Source organism: Podarcis erhardii (genome assembly GCF_964252035.2).
Source record: "Podarcis erhardii genome assembly, chromosome: Z".
Taxonomy (NCBI): domain Eukaryota; kingdom Metazoa; phylum Chordata; class Lepidosauria; order Squamata; family Lacertidae; genus Podarcis; species Podarcis erhardii.
Window position 1 is genome coordinate 17,626,395 of NC_138504.1, and position 13,321 is coordinate 17,639,715.

A 13,321-nucleotide genomic window follows, 5' to 3' on the forward strand; every position below is an offset into this window, starting at 1 on the left:
AGACAAAAAGCGGCTTCCAGTTAATTAGGCAGAATTTTTTTTTTTTTGTTACTATATTTAATGCAAGCATATCTATTGATCTATCAATCTGTTGATCTACCTATATAATGCAAGCACACACACACACACACACACACACACAGAGAGAGAGAGAGAGAGAGAGAGAGAGAGAGAGAGACATGCATGCTTTGTGCATGGTTGGCATCAACCATGCCTGCCATAGTTTACTTCATTAAAATGAGAATGCCCAGTCCAGTTTTCCAAGCAGCACCAGCCAGCTTGTTGTAGCTACCCTTTAAACTTCTCATGGAATGGATCCATAAAGTCCTTTAGGGAGGAACCATAGCACAATGTTAGAGCAACTGCTTTGCATGCAAAAAGGTCCCTGGTTCAATCTCCAGGTAGGACGGGGGGTTGGGAGTAGACAATACTGAGGTAGATGGACTTATAGTTTGGACTCAAAGCAAGGCAGCTTCCTTTGTTCCAGAGAGCACATTGCGCAGGAACTGGCCCTGGTAAAAACAGCAGGTGGCAAGCACCATCTTCAAAAAAGCAGAGCTCCTTTCCATGCAGGAAGCTACAAGAAATTCCCCTACTAAGATGATGAGCAGGCTCTAAGTAACAAGCACTGCTAGTGGAAGCTGGCATAAGGGCACCCACTAGTGCAATGGGGCTTTTTTCTTTCACGAGCAAAGTCTGCACTGTAGGGGCTCATCCACACCTTTGTTCCACATTTTCTAGGCACAGATCTGGGCTTTCCAAGCCCAAATCCAAGCAGCAGGTATTTATGCCCCAGCACTTTTCCTGGGAAAACCTGTGTTTTACCACTGAATTGGAGCAAATATAAATTGGGTTTTCTGCAGATTGCCATTTTCTTTGAATCAGCAGTGAAATGGGGCTTTTGCATCTTGTGACTGGCATTCGGAAGCATAACAACTGCAGAGAAATGGGTTCCAAAGTCTTATGGTAACGCTAACCAAAACAACAGCAGGGTTCAGCTGCATAAGAATGACACCAATGCACAGAATTATATTTTAAAACTAAAAATGAAATTAACATAGTGAAATTAGAGCTTGCATGGTACAGCAAGGAAGAGAAAGAAGAAAAAACATGAAACACTGTTATCCTCCTAAACTGCCTTGATGTTCTCTGATCACATGGGTTACTAACATACCTTTGTCGACAGCCACAAGGAATAGATTGGAAGCCTTCCTTCCTGATTTAGATTAACCATAGTTTAGCATGTCATCTGAATCGTAAACTGTGATCAGTATTAACTGTGGTTTGTTTAAACAACCACAAACCATGTTTTGAAGGTTGCTTGTTTCAAATAACCATAGATCAGGGGTGGGCAATGTGCTGCCCTCCATGTGTTGCTGCATTACAGCTCGCATCATCCCTGACCCCTAATGGGAGCTAGAGTCCACAAATTCTGAAGGACACCATGTTAGCTACCCCAAATTTACATTAACAATAGTTCTGATAAAACCGTAGGCAAGCTGTGATTAATCTCAACTGGAAGCAAACCCTTCTAAACTCCTTCTTTTCGTCACACTGGAGAAAGAGTGGGGATCACACAAACCTATGGAAGGAATTCAACATAGTGCTATGACAAAAGCACTTTTCAGCTTGAAGATTCCATATGCTGTTCTGGATTCCCCCCCCCCCCCCCGCCCCCAGGGGAGAAGAGCTGAGGGAACCCATTGCTGTAGAGAAACTCCTTGCATGGCTTTCCACTAACAGGACTAACTAGTTGAACACCCCCCACCAAAGGGCTTGCTGATGCTTCTTATCAGCACACTAAGCAATCATTAAGCACAACATCTACGCCAGGCCAATAAGCTCTTGCTGGCAGAAATGGAATCAAAACCAAAACCAACTATTTACCAGTTTGATTCCGGTGCACATGACTTACGCCACAAGCATTGTAGCGAGGGTAAAGGTAGGGAGAATTAGAATGCATTTTTGTCCGCTGTGAAGTGCTTCTGAAATGTTAGTAATTATTGTCAACACGTTCACTGGGGACCAAATTCATTCCTGAGTTTATGCTTGGATGAAGCCAGGGCAAGGATAGATTTATTTTAATAAAGAGGGTGAGGGGAGGGAAGCATGGGGGATGGGAATGAACTGCAATACAAATGTGTGTATTTTTATTTGCAATTCAAACTTCAAGCGAGGAAAGAGTGGTTGCGGGGGGGGGGAAGGATCCCAAGCTCAGCTGCCTTACCCCCCCCCCCCGACAAGTTCCTTTTCTCTCCTGATATGCCAGGGAGCTCTCTTCATCCACATCTATCATTTTATTCTTGTGCATTGAAAGAGAACAAACTCTATGAATTATAAGTTGTCAGGGTAACAGGGTTCTGCCTAACTGTATGTTCACTTTCCTATATGAATGAGGCACAGCTCATTGCAGAAGGGTGTGTGTGTGTGTGTTTGTGTGTTTGTGTGTGTGTGTGTGTGTGTGTGTGTGTGTGTGTGTGTAAACTAAAGGCCAAAGCAGTGAGAATTTAATGGGATGCAAATGGTGTGTGTGTGTGTGTGTGAGAGAGAGAGAGAGAGAGAGAGAGAGAGAGAGAGAGAGAGTGAGTTTAAAATGAACAGATTCTGTATACACTAAATGAGCAGAAAATACTGGGGGAAGTAAAGAGTTAGACAATGTGAATTCAGTTTAAAACTAAGCACTTCTCCCCACCCTGCCTCCCACTGCCACCCCATAAAAAGCAAACAAACACCCTACATACCTTTTTATTAAATGAGCTCTGCTGTTCACATAGTTGGAATCAAAAGAGTAGTTTTCAGTCTGAAAGGAGAGGGGGGAGGGGAAATAGAGATGGTTACATGCACAATCCATTGGCAGTTTGAAAGAGCCAGGCAAGCTGGGACAAAAGCCACAAGTTAGGGGTAAGGGGTAGATTAATCTGCCCCACCTCAGTGCCTCACGTCTCCATCCTTGTGATTCAGTTCTCCACATTCCTGCAGCAATTCGTGAATCCTCATGAAAATTCATCAGTATTTTAGTGCAAAATTCTCCTAGCAAACACATTTTTGTATGCAGTATTGCCAGGTGTACACCTTTTTGCAAAGCCATTTCCCCAACAGAATCATATAATTTTGGAGTTGGAAGGGATTGTGAGAGTCACAACACCCCCCACCCCCCGGAGTGCAGGAAACTTTTGCCCAGTGTAGGGCTTGAACCCATGGCCCTTGGGATTAAGAATCTCATACTCTACTGAGTGAGCTATTTCAGCATTTTAAGTGTTATTTTCACTACTACAGGCGCACTCTGCCCTAAGAAACACATTTTCCTACACATTACTTGGCTTGATAACCGCACTGTAAAAGTCAGAAAACAGCAAATTTTGAAGGATGGCTAGGTTCCAGTTCACATACTGTTTGGAAAACCTCTTTAAATGTGAACTAAATCAAATTTCTCCCCCATCCCTAAGTTGGTGAATAATGTAGATCTGAGCCACACCATCACCTCTCGCCAGCATGCAGGTGTGCCAGCACCTTCACATGAAACAGCTTACTGCACATAATTGCAAAGCTTTAAAAAACACCCCACTTGCAGTGGCATGCAAGAAAGCCAACCCGCACAGCAGTCTTGTGAAAGCGAATGCCATATATTTCATCAGAGCACATAATTTAAACGGCTGCCGCACAGTGGGATGCTGGCCACGAGCTTTGAATGTTTAGCCTGGAGATTATTAAAAGGCAATATGATAGCCATCTTCAAATATTTGAAGGGCTGTCACAAAGCTGATGGATGAAATTTGTTTTTTATTTTTTTTGCTCTTCCAGAGCAGCAATTGCCAACTTTTCCGAGGGCTTGAGGGCACATTTGGAATTTGGTAGGAGTGCTATGGGCATCACCCCTTTGGTTGCTTATCTCACACTCAGCCGCTGCAGACAGAGATGAGAAAGCCTGTGGACACGCACACAAACACCAATACACACACACACACTTTGCTTTTTCAGGGGGTCTGGATGAAAGCTGGATCCAGGAGAATTAAAACAGATCCTTTTAAATTTGCAAGATTTTACACAAGGTGCAAAAAAGACTCACTATTGAATTAAAGCTTAACAGTGCAAGACTTCACGACAAAAAAAAAAATCACAGATCCAGTGCCTGCCAACCTCACAATAATACTAGTTTGTATCCAACTGCATCATACCCAGAGTAGAGACACACTGAAATCAATGGACATAAGTTATACGTTTTCAAAATGGCCATAAATGCTGGAACCTTGATTTTAGTTTTAATTCAACTTAAAAGATTCTCAGGATGTTTATATGCCAAATTGTGCAGAGTGCATGCAGATCTGCCAACTGATGACAAGAAAACCTCTGGATGGTAAAAGACAGATACAAGGACCTGCAAAGGTTGGATTACTGAAAGGGCTTGAATTACCTTCCTTTTACTGCCCCCTTAGCTGCTGTTTCTAGAAGGCTACTGGGACCATGATCTGGCAAATCTGATACCATGCACAGAGTAGTGAGTGCAATTACTACATACTTGAATTTACATGCCATTCCCCCACCAATGAGCCCCAGGTAATGCACTTTACTCTGATCCCCAATAGCCCTGCAAGGTACGCCAGGCTGAGAAAGAATAACTGATTCAGTGAGCTTCACAGCTGAATCATGGGGATTCGAAGAAATCTTAACCCAGCATTTTCCAACTGGGTGGCCCTAAAAAGATGTCTTAGGCCTATGCATCACACCCTCATAGACCATTGACAAGGTGACATTATCAATGCCCACTGACACAGGAAAGGCACTCCTTCTGGTATTCAGGGCTTCAAGGTAAGAACCAGCACCTTGAATAGTACTTGGAAGCAAACGCACAGTTCTTTAAGGCTTGGTGTTGCTTTCTGTCTGTTCCTTCCTGGCTATACCAACTCTGGCAGTTGTGCTATGCATTGAGTGAAGCTTCTGAGATATATTCTAGGGAGCCCCATGTATTACAACAATCCAAACAGGAGACACACCACTGTGACCAGACCAGACCAGACCTGTCCAGGAATGGTAGGAGTTTGTAGGTTACCAATTTTATTATAAACAACAATATCTCATGTCTCTAAAATAAAAATTAAAAAAATGCTTTTTTGTCCAGCGTCTAAACAATGAGCATGCATATTTTAGATCAGAAACTTATGCACTTGAGTGTCTTTTGGAACATTGCCTTTACAGAGCAGTCTGCAATGGCACAGACTAATTCAGAGGAGACCTAAAGCGCATAGAATTACCATTGCCTTGAAATAGCCTCACAGAGCATATTTTTAAGTGCTCAGTTTTATTCTGCCAATTGCTGTTGCTTGTTATTAAAACATTTTTTCTAAAATGCTTACATTTCTTTTTTGGAAAACTAGTTTCGTTGTGGAGTTTTTTTTTAAAAAAAAAAACAACACCTCAAAATGTCTGTAAGGCACTTTGGGCACCTTCTAAAAGAAAAGTGGGACACAAATAAATAATTACGAGCCATATCACGTGTGTGTGTGTGTGTGTGTGTGTGTGTGTGTGTGTGTTGACATCTCTTAACCAAATTTTGCAAGATGGTTCCCGAGACCACGGAGCAGGTTTTTGCCTATGTCTGGATATGGTTGGATGTCATTTTAAATCAAGATGGCAGACTGAACCTTTCAAACTGCACTGGTTTTAATCACTGATTTCAGAACTGCACTGATTGCTTGGTTTTAGGATTTCCAAGCAACACTGCTACTACACATATAAGCATTTTTAAAAACAAAACAAAACTGACAATCACAACAGGAGGATTCAGGTTTAAGTGCAGGCATGCTAGTATTCTTGAACCCTTTCCTCTCTGGATGATTTTCTACTCATAAAACTTCCCCTCCACCTGTTTTCCCACCCCGGGGGGGTGGGGAGTTATGTGGCAGAGGAACTGAGAGTGGGAAATGACAGGTCCAGGGGTAAATAGTTGCCCCCTTCCCACTACTCCTCGATCAAACTCCCAGCCCCCAAGGCAACTTTTAGAAAGTGGCTTTACACCAATTCTAGGCCAGAGAAGTTGTGGTGATGAGCAGCATTTGGGCCATCACAGGCCACTAGTTCTCCTTGTGAGAGTTGCTTGTGAGAGTTACCTCACTAATATGCCACCACATTTAGCAGGCCCGGAGGCGAAGGGCAGGTGGCCCATCCTCAGGGCTTCAGGTCAGCAACTGTAAATCACAGGGCCATCAGCTTCCCTCAAATTGTGACCAATGAAACTGGGAGTTTCTACAATACCCAGAATTCTCTGGGAGGAGGGACTGATTGTTAAACAGCTCTGATAAGCGTAGCTTCTGAGGGGAACAGGAGTCTCCTAACAACTCTCAGCAAGACAACAGTTCCCAGGATTATTTGGGAGAAGCTATGCTTGTTTGAGGTGGTATGATACAGCTTTAATCATACAGGTGGGCCCTGAGAATGTGGGGGTTCCACACAATGACCTGTACATGCAGCTTTCCTCTTGCAGTGACATTTAACAATGTGTATTTTCCCTGCCCCATTCAAAAATCCCATTATTTCCGCTTCTCATGCAACAGGTATGAAGAGGGGAACAAAAGGAAAGAGAAAAGCTTTAGTGTCACAGTCTATTAGGTAATGGAAATTGCTCCCAAGGGAAAGCAACAGCCATTCTGCATCGCTTGGCAAAATAGAGCTGGACAAAGTGCTAAGGAATATTCAGCACCGAACGACATGTGTTGGCTAAGGAGATTTGACAGCTGCTCCGACTCAAAATCTGTAGTTTTATTAGTAATAAGATCTCTTCCATATTTCACAATCCCACCACGCCAGTCTGGTGTAAAGAAAGTCATGTCTCTTTTATCTTATATGGCTGCTGCCTGTCTATGGGCTGCTAGGATGTCAAGGAATGTTCACAAACATTTAAACTGCTCAGGGTGAAGGGACCCATAACATGATGTGACCAAACAGTTCAGCATACATAAAAAAGAAGCAGAGGAAACACAGGGCCCATAGGTGGCAGGAGCAGAGAAGCAGAGAGAGTCTGAGAGAAAGGGAGGAAGGCAGGGTAGAAAAAACCTGAAGGAAAAACTGACAAAGTCTAGAGAGGGGAAAAGCTGTGTACCCAAGACAGAGAGAGAATAAGAAATACCTTGGAAGTTGGGGGAGCAGGTTTGGGAGCTGAGCCTAGAGAGAGAGGACTGTTTAGTCATGGGAGAAGCTATATGGAGTATTGATGCCCCAGTTCCTGGTCATCTGTCACTCTGCTCAGATTCCACATACACAGTAACAAGCACTGATTTCCTGAGATTTCCCCCAGGCAAACTTACAGGCCTAGTTTCTACTTCTCATTTCAAAAAATGAAAGGTGATGCTTCCACCGAATTGTGTCTCAAACACCAAGCATGGTGGATTCCAAGCAGTGAAGAGAGTGCCCAATCAAGACTCTCATATGAATGTGCATTGCGTGTCTTCTCTTATCTGGCCTGATTCCCCTTTACACAGTCCAGGGTTATTACAGCACTGGGCTTCACAGAACTCATCCCAATCACCAGCCACTCAGCTGCAGGTGGCATGATAGGGTGATGACCCTTACATGACCTCCCATTAGTCCCACTGTTGCTGCTTACCAGGAAGTAGGGAGGCCTGGCAATGTTGAAGTTGGCATGCTGCAAACATACTGGCAGAGTCAACCAGAGCTCCTGCTGGTACATTTGCACCGCACTGACCTTGCTGCCCCCTCACCTCCCTGCTCTACCTCCTGGTAAGCAGCAGAGATCACCACTGTTCCACCACACTGCCCACTACTGCAGCCCAAAATCACACCAATCTGCCCAACATCTGATGCCATATGTGACATGAGGTATGGGACAGGCTGGGTTGAGTGCAGTAGGAAGTTCCCCATCTGAAATTCCCTAGTACAGCCAGTAGTGCTGCTTTCAGTGCCTATCAACTGATGTGCATGGAGGGCACACCTTTGAAGGAGCTCCTCTTCAAGTGGTGGTTAGCTGATGGTCACTGAGATGGACCCCATCTATCTACAAATGGGACTCAAGGCAACTCCCATTAGCTGATAGGTGCTGAGAAGGAGCTCCTTTGATGACCCGATGTCATAATGTTACAAAGCTGGCCTGCAACTGAGATTGGGGGGTGGGAGAGATAGAAGGTAGGAATGCAGCCTGCTGGCTAGATGCAATCCTGCACCCCTGCTTTGCACCCTCAGATGCTCCCCTTTCTCCAAGAGCTGCTTTTTAATCTTTCCCTGTGGCAATTACAAAGAAAGCCTAAAAAAGAAAGAGAAAAAAAGAGAGGGAGAGATAAACATATGCAACTTTAATGGTGCAATAAATAAGGGACGAGGGCTGCGTCGCCTGCTAGAACAATCACAGCGGCAGGACGTGCAAGATTGGAACCGCAGAGGGTGTGCCAGTAGAGGCTATGCTTCGGTTCCAAGATAATAAAGCTTAAAGGCGTGCTGGCTAACTGTGACCTTTTTCAAAAATACAAACACAATATCTAATTTAAGAAAAACAGGCGCCTCCCAGGGAGAAACATGTTATCTGGAGAAAGCTAGGGGGGGAGTCGGCCTTACAGACAGCACGGCTCAGTTATTGCGTCCGCTTTGTAATTACTGCTGTACAGTCAAGCTGCAGATTTAGTGCACAAAACACTCAGTGCCTGAGATTCTTTCCTCCTTGTTCCTGCAAAGATGACTTTGAATATCAAAGCACCCGGGGTCTCAGCAGGAAAAACACATGCACACTTTTTTGTAAAATTACACGGCCTCCAATTTCTGACACGGGGTTGTCGGGAGCGTAGCCAAGCGGGCTGGGATGACGCTTTCGCCACGGCTGTGCCGACATGAGGAAGAGAGCACAGAATGACATGCTTGGCAGCAAACACAGCATTCTGAACTGCATGCCTGCTGCCAATCTGCAAAACCGAAGGAGGGGGGATTTGCCAGGGAAAGCAGCAAGTGGGAGGGGTGCTTAACCCTCCTCCCACCCGCTGCTTTTTCCTTTACAGCACTCCCTTCTCAGCTGTCTTCACCCCAAGCAGGGAAGTTCTGAAACAGATCTGCCTGCCTAAGGAGGGAAATGAGGCAAAGGAATATGTTCCAGAGGAAAGACAGGAGGGGAGAGTGTTAACACATAATTAAATCCATGTTCAGAGTCTACATGAGTACCTCTCTGAGTACCACTTGCTCGGGAACAACAATGTCCTGCTCTGCAGTATGACAAGGCTCAACCAGGGTGTAGGTGCAGTTTGGGAAGGATGCAGGGCTGGGCTCTGGGGAACACAGCATTCTGGAGCTTCACCAGGTGGCACCTAATTGTTAGCACCACCTGTGCTACAAGGTGCTCCTCTACTTAAGGGGTCCATCCTGCTCTACTGCAACTGAGTGGGGATAGCCTCATGTTTTCCAGAGTCTTCTACCTTTAAGTCCAAGGATGGCAGTGCCATATCCTCAGGTTCTTGTGGGGGCAGCACCCCTGTGGCTGGCCCTGTGTGACCTTTCCCTTCAGGTTCAGAGTCCTTGCCCACCCCCTTAACCTGATGAACAAGACTATCGCTCCTGGTCCCTGGCAAACAACAGGAAAGATATTTTGCCTTGATGTTCTGCTTTTGGGCTACCCAGAGGCATCCAATTGACACCTGTGGGAAACAGCATGCCCACTACTTTGGCCCCTGTCCACCACCACCCCTGCTTCCCCTCCTGCTTGGTGCATCATCAAAGTAAAACCCACACATGCACAATGTACTTCAGATGTCACCTCTTTCCCCCTCTGGGGCAAGAAGTTAAAACTAAAGCACCAAAACCCTAACTCTGACAGTTTTCCAGTAAGGCTGTGGCTCAAACTATGCAACCATTATGAAACCAGGAGGAGATGAGAGCTGACCATATGAGGTTTGTACACAATGGCTGGATAATGGATCACACATGTGCCTAGGTCTTGGTTTTTCATGTGCACAACCATATTTTGACCTGCTGACTCAACCACCTGGAGCAGTGGTACAACAAACAACCTGGGGAAAGGAAACGGGACATTGATTAGCTCCACATATTCATCCCGGAGACAAAGAATGAAAATGACATGCTCTCAGTCCACGTTTCACTGCTTCAAAATGGTAATGTGCAACCAATTCACACCACCCTATGCATTTTGCTGGTTGCGGGGGTTTGTTTGCCTACCAAAAAAATAAAAATCACTACCTTATTGGAAAATAAATATCACCAGCTACACCTTGACCTGCTCACTAAGGCATTGTTCTTACTGAGGTAGTAAAGCAGTGCGTGGGCTAGACTGCATAAGACTGTGTGTGAATGAATGATCCTCTAAATCAGTGTTTCCCAACCTTGTGCCTCCAGCTGTTTTTGAACTACAACTCCCATCATCCCTGACTAGCAAGACCAGTGGCAAGGGATAATGGGAATTGTAGTCCAAAAACAGCTGGAGGCACAAGGTTGGGAAACACTGCTCTTAATAATAATAATAATAATAATAATAATAATAATAATATGCACAGAGAAAACCAGCATGTCAAGATGAGCCTTTTTCCCTGACTTCCTATTCATCCATTTGCAAGATGGATCTATTGGCGGGCGGGGGGGGGGTCCCTGCACAAAAAAGCAATCAATCATTTGAAAGCATTCTGGGATCAAAAGGAATGGTGAGCTTCATGCTCCAAGTTCATGTGAATTCACCCCCAGGTTCGGCTCAACCGTTGGGAAGAGTGGGGCAGCTGCCTCAGGTAGCACGTGCTGTTTGGCAAAGAGAAGCAGTGAGGTGTTGGATGACACAGCTGACCCCCTTCTGCTAGCTGCTCTGTTGCCAATTTTGAAGTAAGATTCAACTGTCAGTCCAGCTGGCCTCTGTACATGGATAGAGAGGGCATCATCTTCTCCTTTGCCTCAGGCAGCAAAAGGTCTTAGGCTGGCCCCAATCAACCTCAGTTTGCTCCTGCATTTTTACACGAACGTTTATGAACATGGAAGGCAGTAGAAAAAGAAATTGTTTAAGCGCAAGGCCAACATCTCTGCTTATAAATCCCTGTGGGTCTTTCCCTCCAACCCAGCTGGCTATCCATGCTTCCTCAGGACACTGAAGAATCCACCGTGGCGTTTTCATCCACCCAACAGCCCCATTAAGAGGGTTCCTGAAAAGCAGATGGCTTTGTTTTAAAATAAATAAATGAATAAAGGGGAGAAAAGGGCAGACATATAGTCCGTAAACAGGCTGTGAAAAGGAGGTAAGCTGTGGAGGCGAGGATGAACTGCAGTGAAGGCTTTTATGCCCCTGCTCCTCTTGTGGGATTCTATTGAATGATCTCGTGCTGTCAGATGGAGAGCTGGCTCCGAAGAAAGCTGGCCTCATCTCCACCTCCCCATGCCAGCTGCTAATGCCCAGACCATTCTGCTCCCACCTGTGCAAAACCGCTCTGAGTGCCAGCTCTGCACGCATGTGTTGAGCATGTGTGCCTATATCTGTCCCATGGGGTGGGGTGTGCGGAAGGGACAGGGAAGAGGTCCAGAGCTCTTCTCTCTTGCGCTCTCGCGTTCTCTCTCTCTCTCTCTCTGTGTGTGTGTGTGTGTGTGTGCGCGTGCCTGGAGTTAAAGAATGAGCAGATGGGAAGCTTCCTGCTAGACGGGAGAAAATGTGACATGCCCAGCAAGGGCTATAAATAAAGGCCACAATCTTGGGAGGGAGGAAGGGAGATGCAGAAGCATAAAAAGCAACAGCATTCACATGATCAAAGGCTAATGGCCTTATGTACTTTTAAAAATGTACTTTTAATGCACTTCCTTTTTACATACTTCTTTTTTGTTTTTGTATGTGCAATTGTAGCTCAGCTGTCGAGCGTCTGCTCTGAATGCAGAAGGTCCCAGGTTCAATAGAGGACATCTCCAGGTAGGTCTGGGAATCTCCCCTGGCTGAAGAGCTGCTGCCAGTCAGTGTAAACTTATGTAGACAAGTCAGTGTAGACAGTACCGAGAGTGATGGCCCAAGAGTCTGATTCAGTATAAGGCTATGACCCTATGTATATATGCAGTTGTGCTATGTATATATCCTGAAATTGCTCCAAGGTGATTCATAGGGAACAATTTTTTACTGAAATTAATAATAACAATATTGATGGATTTCAGAAGGGACTAACTGGGGGGATGAGACTTATTTCTGCACTCCCCAGACCCCCTTTTTAAAAAATGGAAGGGGGAAACAGATCTCCCCCAAATAATCACAAAATTGCCATCCAACCCCAGTGAACAGAAATGCACATTTATATCCACATGAAGTTTGTGTGTGTGAGAGAGAGAGAGAGAAACTAAGCTTGGCCCCATCACTCCTCTAGACATATAATTATTACCTATCAACTCTGCAAATTCTTATAAAAAAGAAACCAAAATCTAATATTAATATGAATGCAATCTTTTATGGAAGTGCAGCACTGTGTGTAATGATTGTGTAGATCCCACTTATTTAATAATAAAAGACCATCATTCCTTCAAGAAAATTGTCCTTTTATTTCCTTCCTACTGCATTTAACCCAGACCTGTTGATTGAGTTTATCCCGTCATTATGAAGTCTCCCATAATGTTTGGATCCAATCATCTATTCTATAGCATGTCATTTAGGCACAGGACTCTATGTCCACCATTACTTCCCTGCAAGAAAGAATGTATTCAATGAAGTCATAGAAGGATATCAGTTCTGCTTCTCTCCAGAATAAAAGATCACATAAAAAGCCATGATTTTGTTGCCGGTATGCAAGAAAGACTAAGGAAGGGTAGCACGCTAACAAGAAATAGCATCAAAACTGTCCAGATCGACCTCTCCACTACACATGCATACTTATCCTTAATCTGCAGCACCAGACTTAGCTTTAATTTTGCTAAAGGATTCAAGTCCCACCTTCTTTCTCTTTCTAGACCTCTTTCACTTTTCTCCAACAACGTGTGCTTATAAAACACAATATCCAACCAGATGCCCCAGCGACTGGCATTTAGAGGCATACTGCCTCCAATAGTGGGCTAGAACATAGCTGTTGTGGCTACTAGTCAATGATAACCTTCATTGCTGCATTTTGTAGTGAGCCTGCCGACCCCTGACTCATGGCTTCTAGTACTTTCCCACCATTGGGCACAATGAGCTGTGCATGTCCACAACTGTCTGTGTAGAGTGATCTACACACCAACAAGGAACCGTGGTTCCTGATGGGGCACAATGCTGGCAGACTTGCTAGGGCCCAAGCACCCTTACAGGGCCACTAAGACTAATAATGCCCTGCCTGACACTCACAGGCACACCAATACCCGTGGTCCACTACCACGTAGGCCCCCTGGCAGCAGCACT

At 44.9% G+C, this 13,321-nt stretch overlaps 1 protein-coding gene across 2 annotated transcripts in view; it reads right to left on the minus strand.

Moving 5' to 3' along the window:
- The window catches only part of PCDH19 (protocadherin 19), a 137,265-nt gene that overhangs the window by 62,499 nt on the left and 61,445 nt on the right, over positions 1–13,321 (minus strand). For both annotated transcript variants that reach the window (XM_081847921.1, XM_081847920.1), the window contains exon 3: positions 2,742–2,800. In XM_081847921.1, the coding sequence (XP_081704047.1) occupies positions 2,742–2,800 (59 nt within the window). The remainder of the gene's footprint in view (positions 1–2,741; positions 2,801–13,321) is intronic.